The sequence below is a fragment of the Carettochelys insculpta genome, chromosome 22, assembly GCF_033958435.1.
Source record: "Carettochelys insculpta isolate YL-2023 chromosome 22, ASM3395843v1, whole genome shotgun sequence".
NCBI lineage: Eukaryota > Metazoa > Chordata > Testudines > Carettochelyidae > Carettochelys > Carettochelys insculpta.
In genome coordinates, this window is record NC_134158.1 from 14,195,366 (window position 1) to 14,221,585 (window position 26,220).

Here is a 26,220-nt window from a genome sequence, read left to right on the forward strand (position 1 = left end):
GAGTCAGGGCACTGCAGGGAGGCGGGGCGCCGCGCAGGCCACGCCTCTCTGTGGGCGGGGCTCCGGTGCAGCCGGGCCCGGGGGTGCAGCGCTGCGGAGCGGCTGGAGGCGCTGCGGGCAGGTGAGTGGTGGGAGCCCCGAGCCCCCTCTCACCCCGCCCCCCCACGTCCCTCAGCCCCCTTCCCTGCGCCTCATCCCCATCCCCCCGCATCCAGCCCCCTATGTTCCTCGGCCCCTGCCCACGCATCTAGCCCCCCCACATCTGCCCAGCCCCTATTCCCTGTCTCCTGCGCCCATGTCCCCCCACGTCTCCTCTCCGCACCCAGCCCCCCGCATCCCCCCAGCCGCCGCACCCCTCCCGTCCCCGCACCCCCCAAGCCCCCTTTCCTGCATCCAGCACCATATTCCGCCCCTCCTGTTCCCCAGCCCCCTCTTCTCTGCCTTCTGCCCCCCATATTCCTTGTACCTTTGGCCATGGGGGCTCCCCAAGCCCCTTCCTACTCCCCAACCCACTACATCTGACCCCTGATTTCCTGTGGGTCTGGGAGGTAGGGGCATGAGGGGCTGTGCCCTCCCCCCCCCGGGCCCTGGGGGGTACCATGGCTGTGACCACCCTAATCTGTGTGTCTCCTCAGCCCCGCCCCGGTTGTGAAGCGCTGCCCCCCAGCTGCAGCCGCCGCCGCCGCCGCCATGCCCCTGTCCCGCAGCCTCTCCGTCACCTCCCTGACCGGCCTGGAGGACTGGGATGATGAGCTCGACTTGGAGAATGTCATCCTCTTCGAGGTGGCCTGGGAGGTGGCCAACAAAGGTCAGCCGGACTCCTGGGTTCTCTCCCCAGCTCTGGGAGGGGAGCAGGGACTAGTGGTTTGAACTGGGGGGGGGCTGGACCCCGGCTCTGGGAGGGGAGCGGGCACTAGTGGTTTGAGCGGGGATGGGCTGGACCCCGGCTCTGGGAGGGGAGCGGGGACTAGTGGTTTGAGCTGGGGGGTGGGGGGGCTGGACCCCGGCTCTGGGAGGGGAGTGGGGACTAGTGGTTTGAGCTGGGGGGTGGAGGGGCTGGACCCCGGCTCTGGGAGGGGAGTGGGGACTAGTGGTTTGAGCTGGGGGGTGGGGGGGCTGGACCCCGGCTCTGGGAGGGGAGCGGGGACGAGTGGTTTGAGCTGGGGTGGGCTGGACCCCGGTTCTGGGGGGAGAGTGGGCCTCAGCAGGTTGCACCATGTGCTGCTGGGGGCAGAGCGCAGCTGCCTGTGGGATTAGTCTCCTGGGTTGAGCCCAGGAGCATCAGCCCAGGGGCAGGCCCGGCAGCCGGGAGGGTTCCCTCCTGGCCCTGTGACATCTCTGCTGCCTCCTCCACCCAGGCCCCGTGATCTGGGGACCGTGGGCAGCATTTGACTCAACCCCTGCAGCTCACCCGCCCCTTCCTGCCCTTCCACGCTGGGGCTGGGGCTCAGTGGTGCTGGGAGCTGGTGGGGAGCCAGGGGCTCAAGTGGAGGTGAGGGCTGTGGGGGTCAGTGGGTCGTGCTCTCCCCTGGCCCCACTGCAGTGCTAGGGGGCACTGGGCAGCGGGGGGCGGAATGAGTGCTGGGGGGAGGTGTGCTGGACAGGGGGCATCCCTGGAGGGCTTTGGCTATGAGGTGCCAGACTTGGGGCAAGGGAGTCAGTGAGTGGCCCTGCTGCTGGGTTCCCACAGTGCATTGCATCCTGCTGGGCATGGCCTGCCAAGGGTAGTGCCCCTGGGGTCCCACATGAAGGAGCGGAGCCTGTGTTAGGGGGCGGGGCCCCTCAGGTAAGGGGGCGGGGCCTGTGTTGGGGGCAGGGCCCCTCAGGTAAAGGGGCGGGGCCTATGTTTGGGGAAGCATCTTGCAGGTAAAGGGTGTGTGTGTATATTATAACTCCCTTTTCCTAGGGAAGTGATTGGGGTGTACGTGGGGTGTGTCTCTAGTTCCCCCAGCTAGGGGGCAAGGGGTGCAGAGGGGCCCAGTGAGGGCTTGGGGGCACCTGAGGACCCCAGGGTGCAGGAGTGTGCCGAGAGGGTGGGAGGTGCAGGGGGCCCCTGGGGTGGGCAGGGGGCCGTCTCTGATCCCCCTCCCCCTGCAGTGGGGGGGATCTACACGGTGCTGCAGACCAAGGCGAAGATCACGGTGGACGAATGGGGGGAGAATTACTTCCTGCTGGGGCCCTATCTGGAGCAGAACGTGCGCACCCAGGTGGAGCTGATCGACCCACCCCACCCGGCCGTGCGGCGTACCATCGACTCCATGAACGCCAAGGGCTGCAAGGTGCTCACCGCCAGGGGCTGCCTGCTGGGGAGATCCTGCGGGGGGACCCAGGCATCTGGGACACCCACCCTGCCAGGGGAGACCCATGCACTCAGGGCACTGTCGATGGCGAAGTGCCAGTTGGGAGCTAGGGTGTTTGGGGGCCTCCTTGTGCTCCGTGGTGGAGAAGAGGCCTGAAGTGACCCTGCTGTTCCCCCGGGAAACGGGGCCCCCCCTTCGCAACCTCTGCACAGGGACTTCTTTTCCTGATCCACGTGGTTCTTCCACTCCTGGAGCTGGTTAGAGAACCCAGGCGTCCTGGTTCCCACCTAATCAGGTTGAACAGGGGACCCACAAGTCTGTCTCCCCCAGGATCTGGTGTGCTGGGGTGGCCCATCCCCCCACAACCAGCACTGCTGGGTGGCCCAGCCCCCTCCCCCCTGGCTGGGGGCCCCACGGGGGTTATGTTTAGCAGCCAGGCTCAAGTTACCCCTGGGAAAGGTCACCCACCCCACGTGATGTTTTCCTGTGTTGCTCAAAATATCTGCCCCAAAGTCCCTTCCCAGGGTGGGGGTGGGGGTGGGGGCAGGGCTGGAATCGCAGGGGGTGGGGGGCCGGAAGTGGCTAACAGCATCCCCAGCCCTGTCCTTGGGGGTCTCCCTTCCCCCGAGGGGACAGATGGGGGTGGGTGTAACGGGGGCCCAGGCGGTTCTCTCACCCCGGCCCCCCCAGGTGTACTTCGGGCGCTGGCTCATTGAGGGGAGCCCCTACGTGGTGCTGCTGGACGTAGGGGCCACGGCCTGGAGCCTGGACCGCTGGAAGACGGAGCTGTGGGACAGCTGCACCATTGGGGTGCCCTGGTACGACCGCGAGGCCAACGACGCTGTGCTCTTCGGCTTCCTCACCGCCTGGTTCCTGGGCGAGGTGCGGCCGGAGCCCCAGAGCGCCTCCCCCCGAGTGCCCCCACCCCGCGTGTGCCCCCGAGCGCCGCTCTGAGCCCCCCACCCCATGTGTGCCCCAGTGCCCCCTGAGCTCCCCACCCGTGTGCCCCAGAGCGCCCCCCCGAGTGCCCCCACCCTGTGTGCACCCCCGAGCTCCCCACCCCATGTGTGCCCCAGCACCCCCCAATCTCCGCACCCCATGTGTGCCCCCGAGCGTCCCCCTGAGCCCCCCACGCCGTGTGTGCCCCCGAGCACCCCTCTGAGACCCCCACCCTGTGTGCCCCTGAGCGCCCCCGAGTGCCCCCCAAGCCCCCCACCCCGTGTGCCCCCGCGCCCCTACACCATGTGTGCCCCCGAGCACCCCAGCGCCCCCCAAGCTCTGCACCCCACGTGTGCCCCCGAGCGTCCCCCCAAGCCCCCCACCCCATGTGTGCCCCAGCGCCCCCACCCCATGTGTGCCCCAGCGCCCCCTGAGCATCCCCCCGAGCCCCCCATGCCGTGTGTGCCCCAGAGTGCCCCATCTTGCCCCCAGATCTCCAGGGCCCCAATCCAGCTGGACTCCCTGCGTGTGCCCGTGTCCCCCAACCCGGCCAGACTCCCCCTTCGTGTGCCCAACCGCCCCCCCCAGCTGTACCCTTCACCCTCCCCCGCCCGGTGGGAACCTGGGCGGCCGCCCCCTCCCCCGCTGACGGGTGGCTCTCCCCAGTTCGTGGCGCAGTGCGAGGAGAAGCCGTTCGTCATCGGCCATTTCCACGAGTGGCTGGCGGGCGTCGGGCTCATCCTCTGCCGCATCCGCAAGCTGCCCGTGGCCACCGTCTTCACCACCCACGCCACCCTGCTGGGGCGCTACCTGTGCGCCGGCAGCGTCGACTTCTACAACAACCTGCAGCACGTGAGTGGTGCCGCTGGGCCCCGCCCCTCGCCCCTCCCTCTGGCATTGGGCCCCGCCCCACCCCTTACCCGTCCCCCAGCGTTGGGCCTGGCCCCTCCCCCTCTCCTTGTCTCTCACCCCTCCCCACTGCGCTGGGCCCTGCCCCTCCCTCGCCCCTCCCCCCCCCCGTGCTGGGCCCTGGCCCCTCTCTCGCCTCCCCCCCCTGCGTTGGGCCTGGCCCCTCGCCCTCTCCTTGTCTCTCACCCCTCCCCACTGCGCTGGGCGCTGCCCCCTCCCTCGCTCTTCCCCCCCGTGCTGGGCCCTGGCCCCTCTCTCGCCTCCCCTGCCCCCCTGCGTTGGGCCTGTCCCCTTCCCTCGCCCCTCCCCCGGCGTTGGGCCCGGCCCCTCCCCCGCCCTGGCCCCTCCCACCCACGCTGGGCCCTCCCCCCGGCCCCTCCCCCCACGCTGGGCCCTTGCCCCTCCCCTGTTGCTGTGCCACTGGGCCCTGGACCCTCTACCCCGGCACTGCAGCACGACAACCACTGGGCTCTGTCCCCGCTGCTCCGCCCCATCCCCCTTGCTGTAACCGTTAGGCACCACTCCCCTCGCAATGCTGGGCGAGAACCCCAGAGTCCTAGCTCCCAGCCCTCCCTTCTGCCACCAGAGTGTGGGGGAGTCCCCAGGCCCTGGGCCCCACCCACAGCTGGGGGAGACTTGGAGGGGGGCGGAGTGGGGTAGAAGCGTGGAACAGACTTGTCAACAGGGGGACCAGGTTCGTCAGCACCATCCAGCCCAGGGAGAGGGGCCCAGAGGGGTCCCTGAGCCAGGCCCAGCCCCCTCCTCCCTCCCCAGCCAGCCAGGGCATCCCCCGTGGAACCAGCCGGGCCCCTCCCCTGCCTGTGCCCTCTTTCCCGGGGAAGAGAGGGGTCACCTGGTTGCCTGGTGTGATGGGGTTCAGGGGTCCCCCTGCACTGCACTCCATCTGCTGGCAGGAGTGACTCACTCAGCAGGTACAACAGAAGGTTTATTAGGCAACAGAGGCCCAGTTTCTCACAGAAGCGACAGCACAGCAGCCAGAGACAGTCCTTCCAACCCGTCCTGGGGAGAAGACCCCGAGGGGTGCCCCTCTGGGGTGTGGCTTCCCCCTCCTCAGGCTGGCTGCCTTCCAGCTCCTCTTTCCCCAGCTTCCTAACTGCCGCCCCCCGATTCAAAACCCAGCTCGGCTCCTCCCTACTCTTTGTTCAGGGCAGAGGTGTCACCTGCCAGTTGTAGCCCCAGGGTCATCCTTAGCCACTGGGAGCTGATCTGCTTGTCTCTCCCATCCAGCCTGACTCACACATGCCCTCCCCCCACTCCATCACACCTGGTTACAAAGGCCATGGGGGGCCCTCGCCTATGTGGGCGACGTCATCACCTGGAAACGCCCCTCCCCGCCATGTGCTGATGCTGGGCCTGGGGAAACTGAGGCAACCACCTGCTGTTACTACAGGGCATTGGGAAACACACGCAACCGAACCTGGGGAATAAAATCCTCGCGCCCCCCACTTTGTCACACCTGCTTCCTGGGCAGAAAATGTCAGCAGCCCCCCTCCCCCCCCCGGCTTGGAGTGGGAGGGGCCTCGGCCCCAGCTTGCGGATCTGAAATTCCCACCCACAGCTAGACATTGTGCAGTGTCCAGGGAAACTGAGGCGCACATAGCGTTAGTGTAGAACAGTAGAACTCGTGCAACACGACAGGGGGAATTAGATCCCCAGGTCATTACACCTTCCCCTGTGCTCTAATCACTAGGCTCCGCTCCCTTCCCAGAGCCAGACATAGAACCCAGGTGTCCTGGTGTGATGGAGTGGTGGGTGCATGTGAAAGAGCCAAGCTGGGTGTGTGTGTGAGACGGGCAGAGCAGCTCGCCAGGGCTAAGGATGACCCCTGGGGCTATAACCTAGGCTGGCAGGTAACACCTGTGACCTGAGCACAGAGCAGGGACCCGAGCTGGGTGTGAATCAGGGGCGGCAGTTAGAAGCTGGGGGAGCTGGAAGGCAGCCAGCCTGGCGAGGGGGGAAGCTGCACCCCAGAGGGGCACCCCTGGGGCTGCTCTCCCCAGGACGGGCTGGAAGGACGGGCTCTGCCAGCTGCACCGACACCTCTGTGCTGAGCTGGGCCTCTGTCCCCACATAAACTTCCCATTGTACCTGCTGGGTGAGAGTCACTCCTGCCTGGGGTGGGGGGTGCAGCTCTTGGGGACCCCGAATCCCATCGTACCAGGTGTGATGGAGTTGGGGGGTGCATGTGTGAGTCAGGCTGGATGTGAGAGACAAGCAGAGCAGCTCCCGGTGGCTAAGGCTGACCCTGGGGCTATAACCCAGGCTGGCAGGTAACACCTCTACCCTGAACAAAGAGGAGGGTGGAGCCGAGCTGTTTTTGAATTGGGGGGCGGTTAGAGGCTGGAGGGGAGAGGGAGCTGAAAGGAGCCAGCGTGGTGAGGGGAGAAGCTACACCCCAGAGGGGCACCCTCGGGCTCCTCTCCCCAGGACGGGTTGGAAGGACTGTCTCTGACTGCTGCACTGTTGCTTCTGTGAGAAACTGGGCCTCTGTTGCCTAATAAACCTCCTGTTGTATTTGCTGAGTGAGAGTCACTCCTGCCAGCGGACGGGGTGCAGTGCAGGGGGACCCCTGAACCTCATCACACCAGGCTCCCAGGCCCCCAACCCCCAGTGCTGGGAGAGCACCCAGGAGTCCTGCCCCTGCCCCCCACTCCATGGTGTGACCACTCAGTCCTTTCTCCCCTTCCTGCCCCAGTTTAACGTGGACAAGGAGGCCGGGGACCGGCAAATTTACCACCGCTATTGCATGGAACGCGCGGCCGTGCATTGCACCCACGTCTTCACCACCGTGTCCCAGATCACCGCCGTGGAGGCCGAGCACCTGCTCAAGAGAAAACCAGGTGAGGGGGCAGGGCAGCGGACAGGCTGGGTCCCAGGGTCTCCTCTCCGAGCGCTGGGGTACAGGAGCAGGTTAGGTGGGGTCCCTTCACCTGCAAGGAGATGCAGCTGGCTCTGGGGTGGGACGCAGGGGCAGGGGATCCGGGGACCCCTCGGCTGGTGTTGCAATGCGGCCCCTCTGGGGTGGAGCGTGGACACTGCTGCATGGAACGGCACGAGCCAGGACAGGGCAGCCCAGGCTTGGTCATTTCTCACTAACAGCTGCTCTCTTTCCCCGCCCCACTCCCCACAGACCTTGTGACCCCCAATGGGCTGAACGTGAAGAAATTTTCGGCCATGCACGAGTTTCAGAACCTCCACGCGCAGAGCAAGGCCCGCATCCAGGAGTTCGTCCGGGGACACTTCTATGGGTGAGTCCCCACCGGCCCCCTGGATCCCCCCGGGTGACGGCCATAGAACCCAGGAGTCCGGGCTCCCAGCCTCTCCCCTGGCTCCAACCCCCTGGACCCTACAGGCTCCTAGTGGCAGGGAGGGAACCCAGGAGTCTGGGCTCCCAGCCTCTCCCGTGGCTCCAACCCTCTGGACCCTATGGGCTCCCAGCGCCGGGGAGGGAACCCAGGAGTCGGGGCTCCCTGCCCAAGTTCTAAGTCCCTGGCCAGGCTCCTTTCCTGCTGGGTGGCCGCACTGCGGCCCCTTCTGGCTGCTGGTGTTACTGCACCTGTTGGCTCTTCACTGCCCCTGGAGGGGGCTGGGGAGCTGGGACACCCCCTTCGCCCAGCAGTACGGGCTGCATGGCAATTGGACCCCTGCTGGGGTGGGGGGAGAGGGGAGCTGGGTGTTCATGGCGTCTCTCCCCAGGAATCTGGACTTCAACCTGGACAAGACCCTGTTCTTCTTCATCGCCGGGCGCTACGAGTTCTCCAACAAGGGGGCTGACATCTTCCTGGAGGCGCTGGCGCGGCTCAACTACCTGCTGCGGGTACGGGGCTCCGGGCAGGGGGCAGCTGTGGGCTGCACGGAGGGTGTTCTGAGCAGTGCACCGCCCCTGGCTGGGCTCACAGCCGAGCATGTGCCACTCAGGTCCTGCAGCCGGCGCTGGGGGCACTGACGAGGTGGAGGATGTGGGGGTGGTTGCAGGAGGGGCTGGGGTGTGGGGGCACTGACCAGATGAGGGTGGGGCACTGACTGGGCGGGGGGCAGAGCTGGGGTGTGGGGGCACTGTCCAGGTGGGGGGCAGGGCTGAGGTGTGGGGGTGCTGACCGGGGGGGCAGGGCTGGGCTGGGGACCCGGCGGAGGCACTGACCGGGCGGGGACAGGGTGGAGGGGTGGGGGCACTGACCAGGCGTGGGGGGCAGGGCTGGGGCCCCGGGGGAGGTGCTGACTGGGTGGGGGACAGGGCTGGGGATCAGGGGGAGGCGCCCAGGGACCAGAGCAATGGGTGTCACACACTGGGTGCTGTGGCTGCTGGGACAGACCAGGGATTGGGGAACCAGGCAGCAGGTCCTGGTGGGAGGTGGGGTCACACGGGCTCGGGGGTTCCTGGCCAGGCAGCGAGGGGGTCTCTCCCGCTGTGGGCCGGGCAGCCCCCGCTCACCCCCCCCACGTTCCCAGGTGAACGGCAGCCCCATGACCGTCGTGGTCTTTTTCATCATGCCGGCTCGGACCAACAACTTCAACGTGGAGACGCTCAAGGGCCAGGCCGTGCGCAAGCAGCTCTGGTGAGCCCCTCCCCTGGGACCCAGGAGTCCTGCCCCCCCCGCCCCCACTCCCACCCTGCCCACTGCTCCCAGGGCTGGGACCCAGGCGTCCAGGCTCCCAGCATGCCCCTCTCTCGGCAGGGACACGGCCAACACGGTGAAGGAGAAGTTCGGGAAGAAGCTCTACGAGTCGCTGCTGATGTGAGCCCCTCGGCCGGGGGGAGGGGGGGCGGAGGGCTGGGGGAAGCCAGGGCTCTGGGCTTTGGTTGGGGGGGCTGGGAACGGGGGTTTGGGGGCGGCTGGTGCTGGGCTCTGCCCCCCACTGACCCCCTCACCCTGCAGCGGGAACTTGCCTGACATGAACAAGATGCTGGACAAGGAAGATTTCACCATGATGAAGAGAGCGATATTTGCCACCCAGGTACCTGGACTCCTGGGTTCTTGCCTGGAGGGGGCGGGAGGGGAGGGGGAGGGAATGGGCTGGGCCCCCGGACACCTGGGTTCTCTCCTGGCGGGGACAGGGGGAGAGGACTGGTGAGTAGAGCAGGGCGTTTGGGGCTGGAAGCCCAGACGCCTGGTCCTGGTCCTGCCTTAGGCTGACAGGCATCTGTCCATCCGTCCCAGCGTCAGTCCTTCCCGCCCATCTGCACCCACAACATGCTGGACGACTCCACGGACCCCATCCTCAACACCATCCGGCGCATCGGACTCTTCAACAGCAGCGCTGACCGCGTCAAGGTGAGGGGGAGGGTGTGGGGTCAGGGGGCACCGCCTGTCGGGGGGGAGGGCATATGGGGGCTGGGGGGGGTCACCCGGCTAGTGGGAGGGTGTGGGGGGTTGGGGGGGGCTGCCTGACAGGGAGGAGGCTGTGTGGGGACCAGGGGCCGCCCGGCGGGCGGGAGGACGTGTGGGGGTCGGGGGGGGCCACCTGGCGAGTGAGAGGGCGTGGGGGATGGGGGCCACCCAGCGGGCAGGAGGGTGTGTGGGGTCGGGGGTGGGGGCTGCCCGCGAGTGGGAGGGTGTGGGGGGATGGGGGCTGCCCGGGAAGGGGGCGGGCATGGGGGGGTTGGGGGGGGCCGCCCGGCGAGTGGGAAGGCGTGTGGGGGTCGGGGGGGGCTGCCCATGAGTGGGAGGGTGTGGGGGGATGGGGGCTGCCCGGGAAGGGGGTGGGCATGGGGGGGCCGCCCAGCGAGTGGGAGGGTGTGTGGGGGTCAGGGGGGCTTCCCAGCGGGGGTAATCCTCCCTCTCTCCACCCCAGGTCATCTTCCACCCCGAGTTCCTGTCCTCCACCAGCCCCCTGCTACCTGTGGACTACGAGGAGTTCGTCCGAGGCTGTCACCTTGGGGTGTTCCCCTCCTACTATGAGCCGTGGGGCTACACACCAGGCAAGGGCCTGGGTCCTGGACACCTGGGTCCTGTCCTGGGGGCAGGGGGTGGGAGGCAGGACTCCTGGGTTCTCGCCCCAGTTGGGGGGGGCGGGGCGTGGATTCTGGTGGGTTACTGGTGTGCGGGGGAGGGGTGCAGGGCAGAACGCCTGGGTTCTGTTTTCGTCAGCCGTCGTTCCCCCGGAGGGGCTGCGTCCCAGCACCAGGAGGGGACCCCGGAGACCCGGCCCCTGTGCCCGGGGGGGCTGTGCAGTGGGGGAGGGGGACACGGACCCATCTGGGAGCCGTGGTGCTGTGCCAGGTGGATGTGGGGTGGGGAGGGTGAAGGGACACCCCCCCAGCCCCTCCATCTAACTCTCCCTCCCTCCCTCCAGCCGAGTGCACGGTCATGGGGATTCCCAGCGTCTCCACCAACCTCTCCGGCTTCGGCTGCTTCATGGAGGAGCACATCGCCGACCCCTCCGCCTACGGTGAGTCCTGCCCCTTCCGTGGCTCCGACCGCCACAGAACTGCCTCGCCCGGCCTGAGTCCCCCCGCAGCTGGGGAAATCCTCCACACGCCCAGGTCCAATGCCCGTTCCCCACTAGGTCCTGCCCGACGGGAAGCTGATGCCCCCAGTCCCTCCACACTTTACCACCATCCTCCAGGATCTCTGCTGTGGCCACCCCAGGGCCAGACTGGCCTGAAATAACCCCCCTGCTCTCACTTGCTGCCCTGCAGGCTCCCCAGCTTGGAGGTGTGCCCTGCGTTCTCTGATCCGACTCTGTACTAACACGCAGCGCTCTGCTGGGGCTCCCCAGTGAGCTGCTCTCTGGGTCCCCAGTGGCCCATCCTCTGCTTTCTCCCACGCCCCAGGGTTGGGGTCTTCTGCCATCAGCGAGGGTTGAGCTTTTCCTGTGGGTCACTGGTGCAAAGAATCTGGCAGACCCACCGTCTCAGAAACCAACGTGCTCCGTGGCAGTTCCCTGTTCACCCTCCCAGTGTGAGATCTGTCAGTTAGCCAGTTTTTAGTCCTGGTAATGCGGCGCTTGTTACCGCTGGGTTCTTATCTTTTCCTCGGATTGCTGGGCAGTCCCCGTATATCAGATCAGCAATGTTACCTCTGCTTCAAACATGTAATCTCACCAGCAGATATATGCTCTTAGTTGGATGGGATCCACTTTCCATAATCCCATACCGATGTGGCGTAAAGGCATTGGCTCCCTTCCATTTCTATTCGTTGTCCCACAACAGCCACTTCATCTCGCTTGGGACTTTTCTGTCTTTTGGAATGTCTCCAGGGCTTCCAGATTTACTGCAAATAAGTGCCTCAGCAAGCGCCTGAGACAGCTCTCTTAAAACTCTTAAATGCAAGTTTCAGAGGCCTGCTGATTTTAAAAACATTTAGCTGTACTAGCTGATACTTAACATCTGCAGAGGTTCTGATGGAAGGGAAAGTGTCATCATATGCTTTGACTATGTGCCCAAATACAGATATTTGCTGAACACTTCTATCTTTTTCGCATTGCTATTGACAGTTCTACCATTTCCATCTAGTAAAGGGTATTTCCATTGCTGGGTTTATTTTGTTTCTAATACACTTAAAAAAATCCTGACTGTAAACCCACCTTGTTCTCCTTAACTCGGTGGGCCATTGAGTTTACCTTGTCCTTTAGCTTCCCTTATCAATTTTCTACAATCCTTTTGTTTTTTTCATTTCAGTGCATTATTGTGACCTTCCTGTTGCTTCCCAAGGGTCATATGTTCTTTGTTTAGTATATTTGCTGTCCCCCACCTCCCCCAAGCCCAGTTGTTTTCTCAACCTACTTTCGTGATTGGTGAATTTTCAGGCCTCTAAGACAACATCCACCTTCCCAGAGATCATTTCCATTTTTGTTCTTGAAGTTCCTTCTCCAGTCGACTCAGCTCTGAGAAATTTTAATTTAGGGGAATGGAGCCTCTGAACCGCCAAGCATCTGGATTTCTGGCCTAGAACGGGCCTGGCCGAGGCAAGGCGAGAGTCTTGGCACAGAGGCCTCACCCTCGTGCCGCTGTTCCCGGTGCTCCCCTGGTTGTCCCAGCTCATATCTCTGCCGTTGTGTGGCCTGACCGCTGAGGGGAGGAGCCCACCCCGGTCCAGGCACAACGCCCCAGCACGGCTCCTTCCCTGCCCTGTGTGGGGAATGGCCTGGCCAAGGGAGTGGGGGAAACTGAGGCCCAGATAAACGCATTGCAGCCACCCTGGCTTGCTCCATCCCTGTACAATGCAGCAGCCAGTTCTTAGCTTGGGCAGAGGAGTAGTGGCTAGTGGTTAGAGCAGGGGCTGGCACCCAGGACTCCTGGGTGCTCAGTCTTCCCTCCCGGCTCCCCAGGCATCTACATCCTGGACCGGCGGTTCCGGGCGCTGGACGACTCCTGCACCCAGCTGACATCCTTCCTGTACAGCTTCTGCCAGCAGAGCCGGCGGCAGCGTATCATCCAGCGCAACCGGACCGAGCGCCTCTCCGACCTGCTGGACTGGAAGTACCTGGGCCGGGTGAGCGGGGGGCACAGCTGGACGGAGGGGGAGGGGGACTGAAGGCGGGGCAGGGGAGGCCTGCAGTGGAGACGGGGGTGGGGGTGGGGAATGCGGGGCTGGGGCTGGGGGGGTGCTGGCAGGGGTGTGACCGTGGGGCTGCCCCAGTGGGATCACAGAGACAAGGGGCTGAGGCTTACAAGGCCTGGGAGGGGCTCAGCAGCAGGACAGTCCCCGTGCCAAGGCAGGGCCAGAGGGGGAAGAGCTCAGAGTGGGGGCGTGGAGCAGGGTGCCTGGGTCAGAGGAGCCGGGAGGAGCTGCCCCATGGGCACAGAGCCCACTGTGGGCAGGGGCAGCCCCATGACCCCCCTTCTCCCTGCAGTACTACATGTACAGCCGGCACATGGCGCTTGCCAAGGCCTTCCCCGACAACTTCACCTACGAGCTCCCGGAGCAGACGGCCGTGAGTGCAAGACCCCCCCCCAAGGGCCCCCTGTGTACTGGGCTCCTGGGTCCCTCCCCCCACCAAGGGCCCCCGTGTACCCAGCTCCCGGCCCCCTCACCAAGGGCCCTACGTACCCTCCCTCCCTCTCCCAAGGGGCTCCCGGGTACCTGCCCCCCCGCGGCCCTGGCCCTCCCCAGAGGGGTTGCATCCTGGTGCTGGGTGGGGGTGTCCCCGGGGCCCAATGCAGCCGTCCCAGCACCGGCACCACCTGGCTTCTCTCCGCGCAGGCGCAGGGATTCCGCTACCCCCGCCCCGCCTCGGTGCCGCCCTCGCCCTCCATCTCCCGCCACTCCAGCCCCCACCACAGCGAGACCGAGGACGACGACGAGCGCTATGATGAGGAGGAGGAGGCGGAGAAGGACCGGCAGAACATCAAGCCCCCAGCCGTGATGGGGTCGGTCCCCGAGTGGCGCAGACCCCCCAAGAAGGGCTCCAGCGAGGCCAGCACCTCCTCCAACGCCTCGACCCCCACCCTGCCCTCCAGCCCCAGCGACCTCAGCAGCCCCACCAACTCCATCATCGAGGAGAGAAACTAGGCGGTTCGAGAGCAGTCTAGAGCTAGGGGGATGCAACTGGGGGGTTCTAAGTGGGCCAAGAACTAGGGGTCCCCTGCCCAGGTACAACGGTTATAGATGCCCCCTCCTTCCTGCTGTCCCTCTACAGTCCCCTGCCTTTGCTGGGTTCTAGATGGCTGGGGCTAGGTTCTAGATCATTCAACCGCATGGGCAGACCTCACAAGACATAGGTATAAACCTCCCCCTCCTGCCCTCCCTCATCTGCTTCTGGCTGGCCCTGGGGACCCCCAAGAGTTGCGTTCTACATCAGTGGTGTGGGAGGCCTAGGGTCCCAATCTGTGCACTCCAGAATCTGGCCTTCCCACCTAGCTGCCCGGAAGGACCTCTGCAGCACGCGGACTCATTCTAGCCTTTGCAGCTGCCAGCCTTCCGGGAGATGGGGCCTCTCGAATGGCTTGTGCTAGCAGCAAGGTCAGCCGGTGATTGGAGAGGGTTGGTCTGGAACTGGGCCTGGCTCTGAGCTGGGGTGTTGGGCTGGATCATTCTGGAATGGCCCATGCTCCAGGAGGTAGGACAGTCCTGGATTTTCACGTGTGCGTGTTAAAGAGGGGGCCTGTGTCAGCAGTGATGTAAGGTGGGTCCGGTATGCAGCATTTGGTGATGGATATGGTTCTGGAGCATTCTAAAGTGGGGGCTGCTGTAGGAGCTGGTTGTTTGGATCATCACAGAGCAATGTGCTAAAATATTGGGGTTCTGGAGCTCCTTTGGGGGAGAGTCCAGGCTGTGACCTCTGAGTGCCATGAAGTCTAGACTGTTCTAGAGCCCTCTAGAACTCATGAAGCAGGGGTGTCAGAGTCACACTGTCCTGGTGTGGAGTGGTGTGAAATGTTGCAGGGTCAGGAGATGGTGGTGTGGGGTGGGCTGGAGCAGATGTCTCAGATGGCACCTTTGATGGGTGCTGTGTACTAAGGGAGAGGGGCAGGAGGTCAGCTTAGATCAGTCTAGACCAGCAAGTTGTGGAAGCCCAGGCATTCTCGCTGCATTCTGCTGCACTAGTTGGCCTAGTAAGAGCAGCACATGGAGGATGGACAGAAGCAGTCCAGAATGGGGCTTTAGCGCATTCTAGGGCCATGGGTGCATTTGCTGGAGCCCCAGGCTGCCTTGAACTTGTATCTATAACACATGCTCTAGCTTGTTTTAACTCACTGGACAGGAGCGGCGCTAGGCTGGAACCTCATGCTGTTTAAACTAGGAGGTGCCAGATCGTTCCCAGTGGTATGGGGTTCTAGATCACTGCTGGCTGCTCTAGGTAAGGGCTGGCCCAGGGATCCTGTTGGGTAGGAGGAAGACTCAGGCCTGCTGGGTAACAGTGGCCACCTGGTTCCCAAGTCCCTAGTGTCAGACCAGTGGAGAACCCCCCAGTCCTAGAACCCTGCTCCTCGCCCCCCAGCACTCCCTGCTGGGCAGCATGGGAGGTTTCTGTCGCCCCCTGGGGGCAGGGCAGATGCTTGATCCCCAGCCCCAGGAAAACCACGTTGTGAGCAGTTGGGGGAGCTGCTCAGCCTGGGCCCCTGCTGTACCCAGGGGGCAGCTACAGGAGGTGACCCCCTCCCGCTCTGTGTGCAAGGGTGGCTGAAGGGTGACCCCCTCCCCCGGCTCCTATATTTGTGGCTGCTGCACATCATTTGGCTTCAGTTCTCTCTGGCTCCCAGGAATAAACACGAGCAAAGCTCAGCAGCAGCTGTCCTGCATCCCTCAGGGGGCCTTGGCCTGCCCGCCCCATGCTGCCACAGCTGGGGTGGCTCATGAGGTTCCCTCCCTCACCTGGGGGAGGCACCTATGGGGGTGGGGAGTGAGGGTGGGGTAGAAGGGGACCACCTCCCCTGGTGCTGGTGCCTGGCTTTTCAAGGGGGCTGGGTAGAGGGGAACTCCATCCTAGTGCTGGGGGCCTGGGTGCACTGCAGATGCCACATGCTTTGCACTGGAGCCAGCCCCTCAGGGGAGGGGAAAAAAAAATCACACTGCCCTTTTTCCAGCCAGGGGTGGAATAAATATGCGGTGAAGAGGCCGGTTCAGCGGTGCAGCACCAGGCCAGGCCCTGCCTCACTCCTGGGCTCCTGCCCAGCACCCCCACCCAGAGAACGCTGTAGGGGACTCCCTCTGTCTCCCATAGATCAACCCCTTGTTGCCCTATCTCCATGACCCCAGGGCTGGGTGATGAGCCTGGGAGAGGGGGGTGGTGATTCTGTCATCCCAGCCAGACACAGTGGGGGGGTGCTCAGCCCCTTGTTGGCCCCTTTGTGGGGAGAAAGGCCAGGTTCCCCCCCCCACCCCAAGAGCCCCAGCTGGCACCTCCCCCCCACAGCCAGCAGCTCTGCTGTTGCTGAGTAGGGAAAAGGGCACCCAACAGACCCAGCCCAGTGCCCTTGTGCGAATGCCAAGCCTTTATTCAATGCCAGTTACAGACAGAGGGGAGGGGAAGGGCACAGCCCCCCCGCTGGTTGGGCAGGGGTGCTCTGTGCCTGCTGCTGGGAAGGGGAGAGGGGGCGCTGTGCATCCCAGTTCAGCCAGGCAGCAGGATTTAAAGGGCCAGTGCCGGGGCAGCTCAGCTGCTCTCGTGCAGGGTGAGCCGGTCGAAGAGGTACTCGCCCAGGCCGGACTCGGGCGCTCCCACGCGCCGCAGGTTGGTCACGTGGTCGCCCAGCTTCTTGATGAGCTTCACCTCCTCATCCAGATAGTGGGTCTCCAGGAAGTCGCACATCTGGGGGGGTGGGAAGGGTTGGGTTAGAGAGGGGGCCCCTGGTGCCCCCCTCCTCAGGACCCCAGCATTCTGGGGCTGCTCTGGGAGCAGTGGGGGTGAGTGGTTAGAGCAGGGGCCAAGAGCCAGGACTCCTGGGTTCTCCTCCCTGCTGTGGGAGGGGCACAGGGGCCGTGGTTGGAGCAGGGGCGGGGGACCAGGGCTTCTGGGTTGTTGCCCCAGCTCTGCAAGGGACGCGGGGGGGGGGGGTGTCGGACTCCTGGGTTTCCTGGGGCAGGTCACTCACGTGTGGGTCTTGGTGCTGCGTGGCCACACGGTGCAGGTCCAGCAGTGCCTGGTTGACTGTCTTCTCCAGCTTCAGGGCAAAATCCATGGCAGCCGCCCCATTGCCCCACTCGTCCTGCGCTGGTTTCTGGGAGGAGGAGGGTGCGGGGGGGAGGGTTAGGGCCATGCTGGGGGGGAGGGGGCTCCAGCCCCCCCCCAGCCCCCTCCTCCCCCACTCACCCCGATGTCCTGCAGCAGGATGCGGCCGCCCCGGCGGTTCTGGAAGCCCAGCAGCCGCTCCGCCTGCTCCCGCTTCTCGCTCGACAGGTGCCGGAAGAACTCGGCGAAATGGGCCAGCGCCACATCGTCCCGGCCGAAGAAATAGCCCTGGGGGGGCGGGGGGAAGGGGGAGACAGTGAGACCCCCGCGGTGTGGGGCAGCCCCTATGGCCCCGCCCCCCTACCGCGGGCTACCCAATGGGCTGCCAGGAAGCCGACTGGACTCTGACCTGGCAGCTGCTGGTAAACAAGTGCCGGGAGGGGTGAAGGCTGGGAGCCCGGATGCCTGGGTCCCCAAGGGAAGGAGGGGGGGGGTCTGGGAGCCCGGATGCCTGGGTCCCCAAGGGAAGGAGGGGGGGGGGTCTGGGAGCTTGGGTCTCCGCGGCGCCAGGCGGAGGGGGAAGAAGGGGAGGTCTGGGAGCCCGGACGCCTGGGTCCTGGCGGCGCTGGGTGGGGGGAGGGGAGGGGGGTCTGGGAGCCCGGACTCCTGGGTCCCCGCGGGAAGAAGGGGGCGGGGTCTGGGAGCCCGGACGCCTGGGTCCTGGCGGCGCTGGGTGGGGGGTCTGGGAGCCCGGACTCCTGCGTCCCCGCGGGAAGAAGGGGGCGGGGTCTGGGAGCCCGGACGCCTGGGTCCTGGCGGCGCTGGGTGGGGGGAGGGGGGTCTGGGAGCCCGGACTCCTGGGTCCCCGCGGGAAGAAGGGGGCGGGGTCTGGGAGCCCGGACGCCTGGGTCCCCGGGCTCACCAAGGACAGGTAGCTGTAGCTGGCCTGCAGGAGCTGGTTGACCAGGCGGTTGGTGCCGGCCTCGGCCTCGGCCGCGTAGTTCTGGCGGATCTGGGAACTCATGGCGCGGGCAGGATGGTGCTGGGCGAGCGGAGGCTCCGTTCAATCACTGTTGAAGCAAGAGCCAACAGCGGCTGAGGCGCGGCGGGGCCCTTTATAGCCGCCTGCGCCCCCAGCCCCGCCCCGCCCGGGGGCGGCGCTGCGAGCCCGGACTCCTGGATCCCCTCCCAGCTTGGGGGGATGGGAGCTCGGACTCCTGGGTCCCCTCCCCGTGGGGGGTGCAGGGTCCAGACCCCCCCCGAGCCGGGAGAAGGGGGCTGACTGGGGACACCGAGAAGCCCCCTCCCCCCGTACCCCCCCCGCGACTCAGCACAATGCTTCCCAGCGCCCCCCCCCCCAGGACTGGGCTCAGCATGACTCAGCACCACGCCCCCCCCCCCCCCCCCGGGGACGAGCCCGTGAAGCTCACGTCATCCCCCTACAGAGAAGCAGGGAACCCAGGAGTCCTGCCCCCTCCACTCCCCCAGGCAGGGGGACAAAGAACCCAGGCGTCCCAGCTCCCTCTCCCCGCCCGCCCCGCTCGACGCCCCCCTGCCGCCCACAGAACCCAGGCGTCCTGGCTCCCAGTCTTCCCCCCACCCTTCCCGGGGTCAGGGACTCGGTTCCTGTTTCGGGGCCCGGCGGGATCCGGGCTGAGCCGGTCCATGGGGCGGGGGTGCGGGTTATGAGTTCAGCTCTCACGGGTTGGGGCACGTGACAGCCCAGTGCTACAATGGGGAAATGGGTGTTGGGGGGGGGGGTGAGCCCGGACGCCTGGGTTCTCTGGGGGAGGGGAGGGGAATGGGGAGTAGTGGGTAGGGCGGGGTGGGCAGGAGCCGGGGCTTCTCTGGTTGCTGGTGGTGTCCTCGAGCTCTTGACCCCCAGACACTGCCAAAGAGCCGGCGGGGTCCTGCAGTTCTGGGGACACCCCCCCAGGCTTTGAACCCAGCACTCCTGCCTGTGCTTAGCCAGCTCCGGTTCTCGCCAGCTGTGCCCCCTGCCCAGGGACCCCCTCCTTCCCTCAGCCATGCCCCCCATGTCTGGGGCACCCCCACTTGCCCCAGCCAAGCCCCCTGCCCAGGGTTTCCTGCCTTCCTCCAGTCGCCCCCTGCTCAAGGACTCCCCTCCCCCAGCCATGCCCCTGCCACCCAGGGCCCCCCTTCCCCCAGGTGGGCTCCGCACTTCCAGAGCTCCCCCATTCTCCCAGCTTCACACCCCCATCCAGGACTCCCCCCAGCCACAGCCCCTTCCTGGCAGCCTGGGTCCCCAGCTGGTGCTGGCAGGTGGCTTGGGGGTGGGAGTTTCCTCTGTCTGTTTTTGGGGTGCAGCCCCAGCATATTCTCCACCACCCCCACCCCGTGCTGGATGGGACCGTGGCAGTGCCACACCCAGCCTGCTGGGAACAGAGTCCATCTGGCTGCACCTGGGGCTGGGGTGGGGCTGCAATTTCTCTGGATGCCCCAAGAGTCCTGGGTTCAGGGGGGGCTCCAGGTGGAGGGGGCAGCTATCACATCCCAGCCTGCTTTGGGGGCTGGGAGCTGTGGCCCCCTCAGTTCTGTGGGCACCCCAGATTCTCTCGGGCACAGTATATGTTGGGTTTAGTGTCACAGAAAAGTCTCCTTGTGTCCCCTGTCCTGTGTCCCCTGGTGGTGTGACACTAAACTGGCCCTAGGCCTGACCCCCCTCCTAAAGAGCCAGGGAGACCCCACCGGACCCCTGCAGCACAGCAGCCCCCCGCCCCGGGGTCACACTCGCACTGGGGGGAGCCCCTCAGCTTCCAGCACCGACCCTGGGGGGGCTGCAGCTCCCCCCATCTGCAGGCAGGAGTGACTCACTCGGCTGCGGGATTTATCAGCTGACATGGACACAGCACAGTGCAGAGGGGTCACCCAGCAGCCGGGAACAGCCAGTTCCATCAGCCGTGGGGAGAGGGGGCATGAAGGGAACCCCCCCTCACTGGGGTCAGGGCCCCCTTTGGCTCTCCCCTGGCCCAGGCCAACAGCCTGGAACTTCCAGTTCCAATTCAAAGGGGCCGAGCCCCCCTCGTAGCCCTTCGTCCTGTTTCCCAGAGACCAAAGAGGGCCCCGGGAGTGGGTGTAACCACAGGGCTCTGCCCAGGCCGGGCACTACAGGGCACCAGGAAATACAAGCCAGCTAACGGGGTGGGGGGGGGGGGGTGAGCCCCCTCCCCCGCACCACCTCGTCACATCTTCCCCCTCAGGCCGAGTCACTCAGCTGGGGCCTGGGGATGTTCGGGGCCTCCCCATGGCCCTGCTATGGTTGTTCCCCTGGGCACGGCCCCACCGCCCTGGGGGAGGCCTGTAGGACCGGCTCCACCGTGGAACTGGGCCTGGGCCCTTTCCCGTCATGCTGTCGGCTCCCCGGGGGTGGGGGGGTGGGGGTTTGGCATCACCGTTCTGGTGCCGCCACATTGGGCCGGGCCAGTGTCACGTCCCTGCCGGTGTCCCAGGACCCACCCCCCCCAGCCTTCCTGCCAGCCACCTCCGGGGGGGAGGGAGGTGCTCATGCCGCAGGGGCTGCCCCACGCCCACCCGTACACCGAGCCTGGCGTGTCCGGCCCCCGAGGAGCTGGCCCAGGGATCCGCCTGCTCCCAGGCTGAGGGCAAACGGGCGCCCCTCCTGCAGCTGGGCCCCACCCAGTTACCCCCGAGGCTGAGAAATGGGGCAATGCGCCTGTTTGGGGCCCCTCTGCCCACAGCGCGAAGGGGCCAGCTCTGGTGGGGCTCCTCAGGGGGCTGCTCTCCCCCCGCCCGGCCTCCAGTCCCACAGCCACGTTCTCAAGTCGGGGCAGAGCCCTCCTGCACCAGCACCTCAGCCTGTTCCTCTGGTCTGGGCCCTGCCCCGCCCGGGCGGCTCCTCGTAGGTCTCCCCAGGGTCCTTCCGCGAAGGCTGGGCCCTTTTCCGACACCCTGCAGGGGCAACTGGAACTGGTGCAGCGGGAGTGGGGCTGGTCTGAAGGGTTCACAGCCCCCTGCTCGCACCCCCACCCCAGAGCACGTCTGCGGGATCCAGCCGGTGCAGATCACCGGCTTCTGCCCACTCCGTAACTGGGTCCAGGACGTTCCTATCAGAGCTCCAGGCAGGGCGGGGCTCCACCCCCCACCGCTGCTGTTCCTTGGCCCTCGGTTCCACCAGCGCCGGCTCGTGCTGCTCCTTGAGTCTCGGTTCATGTCCCGGTGCTGCAGTGTCACAGAGGCTGATCCACACAGCTCCCCACATGGCCGGAAGGGCCCCTCAGCGGGCCGGCCTCCCTGGGGTTAGGCCGTAGGCCCCTCTGCTTTCTGGGACTCATTCCCACAGACTCCAGGAGTGACCCCTCCATGGGCGTGACATCCCCCTCAAGGACCACGACCGCAGTCAGGGGTCAGCTGTAGGCCCCCTCCTCCACTGGGGACCGCACCTCACTGCCCTTCAGCATGCCTGGGTCTCGGTGACCCCCCCTTTTCCTCTTGCACCCCAGTCGCTCACCATCGGCTACTCCATTCACGGGTGCCATTTATCCCACGGCTGGCACCAGCTGTCATGGAGGGTGGGGTGCCCAGGCCCTGCCCCCATCCGCAGGCAGGAGTGTGTTACCCGCACAACTTTCTTTATCCTTTCCACACGTCTGGAGCACACACACCTTTACCCCATCTGCTGGGCTCAAAGCAAGACCTTGTTACTTTAAACACCCGTCCTTACCCATTTGCTAGGGCTTGGGGCGTAATTCCCTGCAGGTCTATAGGGTCTGTGCCACTGAAAACCTTACACAGTGATAGTCTCAGTCTCTATTTAATTACAGGTACCAAGAAAGCACACAGCGTCATGCTCACCAATCCCAATAAAGCCAGCAGACTTCCCTGGCTGGGCAGACAAAGTCACTCTCTAGATGCTGGTTCCCGCCCTTCAGGCCTAGCAGTTCTGGCCCTGGTGTGGGGGGAGGGAGTTAAGTCCTCCCAGGTTTTTTTCCCTTAAGGTTTTCCTTTTTCCATCCTTCGTCCCTTCCTGCTTTTTCCTTCTTGGAGCCCAGTTCAAGCAGTGAAACGTGAGTCCTGCTTAGCTACAGCTTGACCAATTATTTTAGTATAATTTCACTACCCAATCATAACCGATGGTAACAGAATTCCCTAAGGAACCCTACCCTACCACCTTCATTGAGTTACACTTAGCAAAATGAATTATCCAGCAGAGACCAGCACGAAAGCCGGGCTAGTCTGTATACCATCAAACCAAAAGGGCAGTCCAGTAGCACTGTAAAGGCTACAGCGAGCATCTATGCCACCAGCGTGCTAAGAAACTGAGGAACCACTTGATCAAAATCCTTTATACCTGATAAATCTCTTTGTTAATCTTTACGGTGCTCCTGGACGGCTTTTCTCTTTTGACACAGACAGGAGCAGTCGCAAACCAGCCAGAAATCAGAAGGGCAACAGGAGCAGAGTGAAAACACTCACAGAATGGGGCATGCACGACCGCAGCTCGCCAGTGCACTCGGGGTGGGGGGTGGGGCAGTGCTCGCCCGAGGAAATGCCCTTAATGGAGTTTCCTTTACCCATCCTGTGCTCTGTTTCTTTAGCTGGAGAGTGGGTGGCACCAGGCTGTGGTTCCCCCTCTCAACAGCCAGGTGCAACACGTGTGCACTGGGCTGTGACTGTTGCTTCCAAGGGGCACCTGGGAGCCCATATTACCAGGATGCTCAGGTGCGGCTTAGTGCCGCTGAGGGACACTGCAGGGCCTCAGGAAACACGAGCCAGCCAACCGGGGGGGTGTGTGTGAAATAAATCCCCCCCACCCCACTTTGTTACAAGGGGACACCTGGCATGCCAGCTTGCACACTCAGGGCACACTAGGCCCAATTGGGGGGGGGACGACTGTCACAAGAGACGCTGATTTCAGAGTTTCCACAGCTGTGAGATTCGCAGGGCCTGTGAGTGAGAAGCTGACGGCATTCTCCCCGGGGGCGGGCGGGCGGGCGGGCGGGCGTGTGTGTGTGTGTGTGCGCGCGTGCGCGTGTGAGAGAGAGAGAGAGAGAGAAAGAGAGAGAGGATTTTATCCTGGGGTGTGGTTGTGTATATTTTCCAGTAACCCAGGGTGGCTGCCTCAGTTTCCCTAGGCCCAGCATCAGTGCACTGTGGCTAGGGGAGTTTCAGGGTGATGACTTTTCACCCGTAGGTGAAGGCTCCCCATGGTCTTTGTAACCCAGGCAACTGGGTGACCCCCCCCTCCTTTCTTCCCTGGGAAACAGGGCAGAGGTGGGAGAGGGGTCTGGCTTCTTTGAATGGGAGCTGGGCTGTTGCGGGGGGGCATCTCCTCTGGCTGAGGGGGAGAAAGGGGGGGCCAGGGCCCAGCTCGGGGACCCCTCTGGGCCCCTCTCCCTGGGATGGATGGTACTGACGTGCTTGGTTCCTGTGCTGCCAAGTCTGTTCGACACTGTGTCCCTGTCGCCCCATAACCCTCCTGTTCTCCCTGCTGAGCGAGAGTCACGTCTGATTGTGGATGTGGGAGCAGGACTTGGCCAGGGCCCCCCGCCCCCCGACGCTGTGACAGATGTCAATAAACCTTCTGTCTAGCGACTGGCTTACTGGGGCATAGGACTGAGTGGACTTGGCAGATGCTGGAGTTTGACAAACAACAATCCACACTCGGAAGTTGCACGTTCCCACTGCGCTGCTTGCACGAGGGCACTCATGCGAGGTGAACTGAAAATAGCAATTTCACGGGGTTTATTTTTTTCCCGGTACAAATATTTCTCACCGAGGTTCTCACCAGAGGACGTGCGACCCAGGGCACCGGGAGTCCGGGCTCTGGTGGAAATCAAGGAGCGGAGGTCTGTAGCTTCAAAACACAAGAAGTCCTGTGGCACCTGAGAAGCTAACAGTTATTGGAGCACGAGCGTTCGGTTCGTGGGCAGAGACCCACGTCCACAAAGACGTGCACCTGGCAAAGTGAGCCTGGCCCACGAGCGCGTCTGGTAGGTATCACTGGAGAGGGCAGGGCCGCCTGCTGTGTGTGCCATGCGCTGGGGTCCCTGCTGCAGTGGGGGCCCGGCTGTGCCATCCCAGGCCTGCGCCCCTGGGGCGAAGGAGGGGCAGCAGCTGAGGCTGGGGCCATGCCAAGCGGGGGAGGGAGTAACAGATGCTTCTCAACACCCAGAGCCATGCCCCCAGGGCTCACAGGAGGGGGGCAGACGGGGGAGGGGATGGGGCATGTGTGTAGAGGGAGGGGCCCCAGAATGGCGGGGGGTGAGCAAAGGGAGGGGTTATTCACCTTATTGTGCGGCTTGTCCTGTAGTAACCCCAGGTGTGTACCTCAGTTTACCTGGCCCTGCGGCAAGGCTCACCTGGTGCTGGGAGTGCCGGGTGTGATGCCTCCTGCACGTATACTGGGGCGATGCCCTTTGGACCCTGAGCTGGGTGGGGCGACCAGGTGACCCCTTTTCCCCAGGAAGCAGGACAAAGGCTGGAGGAGGGGCTGGCTGGGGGCTGAGACCTGCTGGGGCGGGGCTGGGCCCTGGCTCAGGGTCCCCCCCAGAGATGGGTGGTGCTGACAGCACCTGGTTCCTGGGCTGACAAGTCTGGTCTACACAAGGTCCCCATCGCCTAACAAGCTTTCTGCCGCCCCCCGCCCCCGTCTGGCTGAGTCGCCTCTGCCTGAGGGAGGGTGCAGGGCCCGGTGACCCCAGCAATGGGTGATGGGGTATCTCAGAGGACTCTCGGCTGGGGGAGGGGTTCCAGAAGGAGGGGGGTCCCTGCACTCACCCAGCCCCCCCCCTAACACTGGTGACTCCCTCCCACAGGGCATCCAGGGCCCAGATACAGTCAGAGCCCCCCAGGGCCTGGGGAGAGATGCGGGGGTGAGCTGCGAGCTAGGATCCCCCCCCAGCTGGGGAGAGAACCCAGGAGTCCGGGCTCTGGCCACGAGATCCCCCCTCCCACCCAAGACGGGACTGAACCCAGGAGTCCGGGCTCCCAGCCCCCCTGCGGGGAAGTAGACCTCCACCACTCTCCCCCTGAAGCTGCCCTCAGCCAAGACGTGAGACGCGGCCAGTGGGGCGGGAGGATTTCGGGGCACAGGTGAAGGGGCTGTAGCGGGGGGAAGGGGGCAGAGCTCCAGTGACCCCAGTCATGGGGGTCCCCACTTACCCGCGGAGCAGGGATGCCCCCGGGCGCTGCATGCACGAAATGCTCCGCGCGGTGCCTCAAAGGGAGAGAAAAGTCCTCCGGCTCCTTGCGCAGAACCCAGGCGTCCGGCTCCCAGCCCCCTACCACCCTGGCCAGATAGAACCCAGGCGTCCAACTCCTCCCACGAGCTTTCAGCTCCGCCCCTCCCGCTACTCATGGGGGAGGGGCGCGCAGGGGCAGGAGCCGCCCCGGCCCAGCGTGGACTCCCCGAGAGCCGTGGGGAGGAGGGTCTGGGCCCAGCCGAGACCCAGACCCAGGCCCAGGCCCAGGGCGTGGCTGCCAGCCAGGGGAACTGAGCAAAGCGCCCTCGTGCAACGTCGTGCCCCTGTGCACAAGGACTCGTGCATCCAGCCTGAGAGTGAGGCCGTGAGGCGGGTGCTCCCTTGAACCCTGTTCTGTCCTGGGGGGGCTGCTGCCTCTGGGGTGGGCCAGGGCCTTCCCACATTGGCGCACACCCCCATGGCGCCCCCCTGCCTTGCATGGCCAGAGCTCACCACAGCGTGCATGGTGGTCATGAGGACAACTCACCCCTTGCACAGCCCTTCTCGTGAGCAGAAGTGAAGTTTCTTACAGCCAATATCCTGTCACAACCCCAGCCTTTGCTGCCCTTGGACCAGCGCCCGCTGCCCATGCCACAGCTCCCCAAATCAGGGCACCCCCACTCCCCCAAGGGCAGCTGCGGGAACCAGCCCCTTGGACACTCCCAGCCTGGGGGCACAGACCCAAAGCAAATGGCCCCAGCAGCCATAGCTCCGACGGGCTCCCCAGGCCTCACACGCTGCACTTGTGCAAACCTCCCTGTCAGTTGCACGCACCCCAGGCTGGTGAGCAGCCGCCGGTAGGGCTAGGCTGCCTGGGCTGAGTTCGCAAAGTGGGGTCACGCTCGGGGTCAGAAACACCACCAACTCCCCCCCAGGGGTGATGGCTAACGCCACACCCAGTACACAAGGGCTGGGCACCAAGGTGCCCCCGGGGGCCCTAAGCAGGAGGGGCCAGGCTGTCCAAGATGTGGGGGGCTGACAAGGGGGAAATACAAACAGACATGGGGCAGTGGGGTGGGGGGGAACAGGAGCCAGGTCTCTTGGGTTCTCTGCCTGGCTCTGGGAGGGAAGTGGGGGCTAATGGTCAGGAGAGAGGCAGGGAGCCAGGACTCCTGGGTTCTCTCCTTCTGCCCCCTTCCCTAAGATCCAAGCAGCTCCGGCCTTAGAGTTTGTTTATTGTACACACATTCCCCCCCCCCCCCCCCATGAAAACAGCCACCGTACAAAAGTTACAAAGAGGGGATTTAAATAGAGGCCCCAGGCCACAGGGAGGA

The 26,220-nt window shown here is 64.9% G+C and overlaps 2 protein-coding genes across 2 annotated transcripts; one reads left to right on the forward strand and one right to left on the reverse strand.

The window, feature by feature from the left end:
* Positions 1–22: 22 nt before the first annotated feature.
* Positions 23–15,338, forward strand: GYS1 (glycogen synthase 1). The gene is made up of 17 exons (XM_075015963.1): positions 23–121; positions 636–808; positions 2,098–2,279; positions 2,991–3,182; positions 3,906–4,091; positions 6,865–7,009; positions 7,300–7,417; positions 7,866–7,986; positions 8,619–8,725; positions 8,846–8,905; positions 9,047–9,125; positions 9,329–9,442; positions 9,963–10,089; positions 10,464–10,559; positions 12,441–12,604; positions 12,966–13,046; positions 13,316–15,338. Exons 2-17 carry the CDS (start codon positions 691–693, stop codon positions 13,622–13,624), a joined length of 2,199 nt encoding a protein of 732 aa, XP_074872064.1. The 5' UTR covers positions 23–121; positions 636–690; the 3' UTR covers positions 13,625–15,338.
* A 689-nt stretch (positions 15,339–16,027) lies between these two features.
* FTL (ferritin light chain) lies at positions 16,028–17,811 on the reverse strand. The gene is made up of 4 exons (XM_075015964.1): positions 17,647–17,811; positions 16,866–17,012; positions 16,648–16,773; positions 16,028–16,364 (listed from the first exon to the last, which is right to left on the reverse strand). The coding sequence occupies exons 1-4, from the start codon at positions 17,746–17,748 to the stop codon at positions 16,209–16,211; spliced, it is 531 nt and encodes a 176-aa protein (XP_074872065.1). The 5' UTR covers positions 17,749–17,811; the 3' UTR covers positions 16,028–16,208.
* Between the last annotated feature and the right edge of the window lie 8,409 nt (positions 17,812–26,220).